The 6,724-nt window shown below is 48.5% G+C and overlaps 1 protein-coding gene across 1 annotated transcript in view; it reads left to right on the top strand.

Annotated features, from left to right (window-relative positions):
* Nucleotides 1–581: 581 nt before the first annotated feature.
* GABRG3 (gamma-aminobutyric acid type A receptor subunit gamma3) overlaps nucleotides 582–6,724 on the top strand; it is a 305,700-nt gene continuing 299,557 nt past the window's right edge. The window contains exon 1 of the mRNA XM_028727830.2: nucleotides 582–1,692. Within this exon, the coding sequence (XP_028583663.1) occupies nucleotides 1,640–1,692 (53 nt within the window). The 5' untranslated portion in view covers nucleotides 582–1,639. The remainder of the gene's footprint in view (nucleotides 1,693–6,724) is intronic.

Here is a 6,724-nt window from a genome sequence, read left to right as displayed (position 1 = left end):
GGTTGGTGGTGCTTTTAGAATCTCTTTGGAGTCGGTGGCTATCAATCTCTTTCAGCCAAAGGAACCTGAATGATTTCTCCAAGGCTGTGGAGGACGGGGTTAGTCCTCTCAAAGTCCACCGCAACAGCAAGCTCAGCACCGTTGCTCCAGAGAAGCGTTTCAGCTATTGGCATTCTCTTCGTATTGTGACTTGGGGGCGCGGTGCCATTGTTTGTAGCCAAGGGGAATTGGATCAACTTTTCCTCTTCCCTTCCTCGGGGAGCAAAGAATACGTTATTGCTGCGGGTTTGTTGTTTTTTCAATGGGCGGGGGAGAGGGAAATGCCCGTTCCCTTTCGATATACCTGCTTTCATGCGGACTAGAAACCTGCGCAAACCTTCCTGAGCGCGAGCTACTAGCCCACCTCATTCCCTGCCTGGATATTCCTGCGCTCGCGAGTTCTATTTCGGATCAAGCAGTGGGCGGATGGCAGCAGCGGCGCTCGTGTTTACTCGTCTCCAGACCCAGAGAGGATCCTGCTTGGCCCACCAGATTCTGATTCAGGGTCCTCCTCCTCCGCCTCCTCCTCCTCGTCGTCCCTGGCTGCCTACTCTTGCCAAAAGCTGCGGTGGGTTGGGGGGTGGGGATGTGACCGCCCTCTTTCTCGCTCGCCTGGCCATCCCTGCAGCTGGCAGGGACCTCCCCGCTCTCGCAAGGACATCCGAGGCAATGTTGACGAGGCTCAGCTCGGCTCGCTCCTCAATAACTGTCAGCGTGGGTCGCCTGGCGAGGAGTCAGCCAAACACAGCAGCCTCCTCGCGAGGCGCGGGCGGCGCCGGGAGGTGCTGCTGTTGCTGCCGCTGCTGTTGCCGTCGCCTAGTCAAGCTGGGGAGAAACTAGACCCCCCACCCCGCTCCTCCAACTGCCCCCCTTCCATTTCTTCTGGAGGACCTTGACCCTCAAGGATGGAGAGGCACCGTCTAAGCTCCTAGTGGCTCCGGCTGCCCGGGAACAAGCCAGGGACCTCTTGGCCGTCCGGGGAGGGAGGGAGTGGGGAGACCCACCGGGCGCTTCTCAGATGGTGAGGGACCCCACGCAGCCTCGGTGATCCAGGTCCGGAGGAAGCGTCCCACGTCGGGGATCGGAGCTTTCCTCCTGCCCAACGCCTGATGTGCTTTCTGCAGGCGCTTCTTCTCTTCCTCCTCGGACGTGTCTCCACCAGCCGAGGGGCATGGCTGGCTGACGCGACCCTCCCGTGGACCAGCAGCTTGCTTGACCAGCTTAGACAATTGGGGGGGAAGTGGGGGAGGGGAAGGGGGTAAGGAAGAGGGCTGTGGAGCACCTCGGACCACCTGTCAGACCTTCCTCGGATCCGGAGTCCCTCTGGGATCGAGGGAAAGCTCGCTTTGCACTTGGGGGGTCGTGGGGGTTGCCTTATGGGAGACGTGGAGGAAAAGCGGGATATGCCTTGCAGCGCGCGGAACTGGGAATAAGGAACAGCCAACAGAGGGGAAAAGAAGAGAATATCCGTGGTTTGCTCTCCCTCACCTCAGATACCTCCTCCTCCCCTTTGCCTGAACATCTCCTGCAACCTCTTCCTCCTCCTCCTCCTCTGGGTCTGCTGCACTTTCTCCCCTCGCTTGGCTGCGCTGCTCGGATCATGTCCGCTAAGCTTCTGGTGGGCTTCTTCCTCCTGTCCGTTTTCCAAGCCTGGTAAGTTTCATCTGGCGCGCTTCTCCTAGCCTGCTTCTCTCTCTCTCTCTCTCTCTCTCTCTCTCTCTGTCTCTCTGTCTCTCTGTCTCTCTGTCTCTCTGTCTCTCCCCCTCCCTCTTTCTTGGAATGTCCGTGTCCGAAAAAACAACCATCTCCAGCTGCCCAAAATAACGTTATGATGACAACAATTTTGGGGGGATAGGGGGTGGGTCGCTCTCCTCCACAGCCGTGATTTTCTCCCCAGCTGGGAAGAGGCGCCGTGAAATGGACCAGCTGCGAGCAACTCATAGGCACACGCTGTCACTTTGTAAGCCCAGATGCTGCTCCTTCCATCCACGCATCCTCTTCCCCCTTTCCAAGGCTCCAGAAATCGCTGGTGGTCGTCCTCTGGAGTCCCTCTCAGTCCCAAGCCCCTTCGTTCGCCCCCACTCATTGAAGAAGAAAAAAAAGGAAGAAGTTTGCTCTGCACTTTGTAGGGGAATCTAAAGCGAGCCTTCCTCGCAAAACCAGCCCAAAGAAGGCTCTGTCTGCAGGGGACGAGATTCCCCAAGTGGTTTGTGTCTTAAGTGGCACCCTCTTATTTTAAAAGAAGATCCACTTGCGAGCGATTTGGGTGGCGCCGCGGTGAGATCCAAGGTTTGACGATCACTCACCCGGGTCAAGATTTGGGGGCGAACGACGGCTGATCTTTAAACATGCGAGTCGAGGACCAAGACAGGAGGAAATTGATCAAGGCAATTAGCCTGATTAGCCCGCTTTTGTTTCTCCGCAGCTGATCTGGGGAATGTCTTGCGAGGCTCATTTCGTTAGACGGATCAAAGCGATTGCCTAAATATCTTGTCCGGGATTATCCAGAGAGATGGTTTCCTTTGATAATCATATTATACCGGGTTAAGATAATGCCTCGGTAATAATCGTGTCACAATCCGTTCTGGAAAATGCCGGCACGGTCATTCAGAGAGCGATCTGCTCGCCCTGTTCGGGGTGCTTTTGTTGGGATCCCTTTTGCCGCTTCTTTGCCATCCCTCTCCTCGCAGAAATAATTCTGCTAAACTTCAGCTAACGGGCAGGATGTCAATCAAAGTTAACTCCTTTGCAGTTGCACCACGTTATTGGGGAAACCCACAATACACCTTCTGTTTTCCCTTACTAGTAACTTTACAGCATGAATCTATGGTTTCATCATTCCTGTGGTACCCACACACCTATCATGGTGGAGAAGTTCTGTTCTCCCACTAAACTGTGCCCCCATGGTCAAGGATGCCTGCAACCTCTCAGTACAAAATGAGGTGAAAAGCCTTTTCATTCATCTAGAAAGGCATCACGGAATAACTGGACAGCACTTTAAAAAAAGTTTAATCTAGTGTTTAAAGATACTGCAAATGGCAAGCTCCAGCTTCCCCCTTCACTGCCATCCAGAAGGGGATGCCTCCTCCAAGAGAACAACGTCCAAAGATGGAGGCCTCTTGATCCATTACAGGAAGAAGGACCAAGTCTCTTGAGGCATCTTAAAGGGGAGGGGGACCTTCAGCTGGTGTTGCATTGCAGTTCCCATCATCCCTGACCATTGGCCATTGTGCCTGGGGCCAAGGAAACTTAAGAGTCCCTACAAATCTGGGGGGCCAAAGAGTCCCTACCCACTCAAAGACTAATGAGGAAGTGATTATGGCTGGCTCTTGTCAATGAAAGGTTATGATGCTATTTGTTGTATTGAAGGTGCTCATCCAGTCTCTCTCTCTCTCTCTCTCTCTCTCTCTCTCTCTCTCTCTCTCTCTCTCTCTCACACACACACACACACACACACACACACACACAATGCAGATTTATTTATTTCACATCGTTGACTAAAATTACTTTAATCAGGTGACAACTGTACACATTTTATTCTGTCATTTCACCCTTTCTAACCCTTCCCATCCTCTAATATGCAGTGATAAAATCACCCTGGCCTTATTGAATTGCTTTGGGGTTGGGGGAAATGCTGACGATGTTCCCTTTTAGGGGCGAAATTAGAGGGTGGTGCATCTGAAAAAGCTTCAGCCAAAGATTAGTGTCTGGAGCAGTTACTTAGTCCCAGATCCTTCCACAGTGTACAATGTCTCCTAGGATGCTTACAATGTTGACTGGCTCTCAGAGCTTCCTAGTTTTGATTTAGGAACCTCTGAAGCTCCGAAGATCATTGGCCCCATCTTGACTCACTATTGCCCTCACTGATAGGCAGTGACTCTGGGGGGTTTCAGGTAGGGACTTTCCCTATCCTACTTGACAATAGGACCTTCTACGCGCACCATTGCCTCCTGAGCTAGGGCTCTCCCCTTCTTAGCAAGACCCAAGAGCCACTGGGGAGATGGAAACCCTATTGTGTCCTGCAGCAGATGTGCTAGCTCGATGAGTGAATATTGCTCCACTTTAATTCAATATTATTGCACAGAAAGGAAACAACCCATCTGCAATTGTCTGATCAGCCCCGTACAAATGGTTGTGTGCATTCCATACAGTTGCCAAAGGAACACATGAAGCTCTCTTGAGACAGACTGTTGGTCCATCTTATCGCAGGACTATCTATTTCAACTGGTTGCAGCTCTTCTAGAGCCTTGGGCAGAGATGGGCATTTCACTCACCCGTTTAATTTGGTGATAGGGAACCCATGACCTTCATATGTTGCTAGACTCCAATTTCCATCACCCCGATCTTTGGCCATGCTGGCTGCAGCTAATGGGCTACAGGGTCCCCCATCCCTACTAAACTGAAGTTCCCAGGGATTGAACCATTTGCATGCAAATGGTTTTCTCTGCCATTCTGTACTACTTTTTTTAAAGCAATAAACTCCCTGACATAAGGAACTTGCCACCTAAATTAACTTGATCATAGTTGTGTATTGCTTCAGGCTCAACTAAATTAGACACATGCTTTTTGTTTTTCTTTTATTTTCCTTCAAAGCAGCAGTCATGTGGGACTGGGACTGGGGAAATTCGTCCTGAGGAAAGAGGTGTTCAGTCATACTCCCATCCCATTTGCCCATCAAGAGGAAATCATACAGACACCATATTGCTACATTTGACTTGACTGGGCAAATAGCAGCTTCAGAAGGGTGATTCAGATCAGCAGGTGGGAAAGGGTTAAACACCCCACCTCACAGCACCACTTTCTTAATCAGATTGGAAACCCCATGCAACTGGTTTAATTAAAGAAAACACACACATAAAATTCTGATTAAGGATATCCCAAGTCAGCTGCGGTATAGCACTTACCTTCTGCTACTTTGTAAACAAGAGGCTGAGACTGTTGCTAAGAATAATGATAGAGATCTACAACACACCCCACCCCCCTTGATTTGGTACTCTAGCTCAGAAGTGGAAGCACACAAACAATTCAGGATTTCCCCCCTCCAGTCTCTGTTCCATCTCCTCACTCCACCCTTAGTAGGATCCTGCAAAATCTCTCTGGGTCTAAATTCTACCAGATCACACACCCTGTACAACTGATGTCAGCTTGGATTTTAAAAAATAAATAAAAACCCCAGGCCCCAACTCATTCATAACCTAAGTGCCCTGCTGAGTCCAGTCAAACATCCTGCTTCCTGGAAGCCCATATGAAGACAACTCTCCCCAACAACTAAAATGCAGAGATCTATTGCCTTTGAATATAGAGGTTCCATTGCTAATTTGACATCCTCATGAATTTGTCTACCTCCTAAGTCAGCAGACATCATCATTTTTAAAATTTTTTTTGTACAAGTGAATTCTACAAATTCATTGTTCATTGCGTGGAAAAGACTCTCTTTGGTCTGTTCTCAACAGTGACTTTGGCCAGTCAACGGTATAGGTCAGTGGTTCTTAAGCTTTTCCTCCCATGGACCACTTGCTGAGGGGCTCGGTGGATTCTTCTGCCAGGTGTAGCCATTGTACTAGATGTCAGAATAATTATAATTGCATTTTTTTTTTGCTTCTTTTATTCCTTAGAATTCCACTGTATTTCTGTTTGAGTGCTATAGACATACAAGAAATAAAAGAAGCAACAAAATAAGTATGCAATGTGCCGTCTTCTGTCTTCAACGGCAAATCCATAGGCACCTGAATGAAGCTCATGGGATCCTGGTGACACTCCATCTCCTTGATCCCATTTTGTCTGTCCATTTCTAGTTGTGATACTCTTTGTGGGATGGGATGGCCAGAACTGTACACAATATTCCAAGCATGGCCACGCCATTCATGTATACCAAGACACTATGGTACCAGCCTGTTTCTTTTATACTCCTTTCTCAATAATTGCCTTTTCACCACTGCGGCATACTGAGTCAATGATTTCATTTAACTCTGTACTCATCACATTCCTGATATCTCTTAATTGGATTTTTATTTTTTTGCTGCCATTTTAATGTATAGGCATGACTGATTTTCTTGCCTAAACATGGCTCACTTCCCACTTAACATTGGAAAGTTTTACCCAGACAAGACCCATTGAAATGAATAGACTTAGCTTAGTCATGTTCATTCATTTTAGTGGGTCTACCCTGAGTGAAATTTAGTTGCATACCACACATTGAATCTCATTTGCCATTTTGTTTTTCACTCACCCAGTCTGGAGTGGCATTTTAGAGTTATTCCCAGTCTGCATGGGAGTTCAATATATTGAGTAATTTGGTATAATCCACAAACTTGTCACCTCTCACTGCTTTTATCTGACTCCAGATCATTTATGAATACAGTGGTACCTTGGTTTATGAACAGCCCTGTTTATGAACTATTCAGTTTACGAACTCCGCAAAACCAGAAGTAGTGTCCCGGTTTGCGAACTTTACCTCAGTATAAGAATGGAAACCAAACGGTGGAAGGGCACTGGTGGCAGGAGGCCTCATTAGGGAAAGCGCACCTCGGTTTAAGAATGGTTTCGGTTTAAGAACAGACTTCCAGAACGGATTAAGTTTGTAAACCAAGGTACCACTGTGCATTAAACAAAACTGGCTCCTCCTCCATACAGATTGGGGAGGGGATTCTATTGCTTACAATCCAAGTTATCAATTTACTCATAC

The sequence above is a fragment of the Podarcis muralis genome, chromosome 4 (assembly GCF_964188315.1).
Source record: "Podarcis muralis chromosome 4, rPodMur119.hap1.1, whole genome shotgun sequence".
In the NCBI taxonomy this organism is placed as follows: Eukaryota; Metazoa; Chordata; class Lepidosauria; order Squamata; family Lacertidae; genus Podarcis; species Podarcis muralis.
This window is presented reverse-complemented; position numbering and strand designations above follow the sequence as displayed.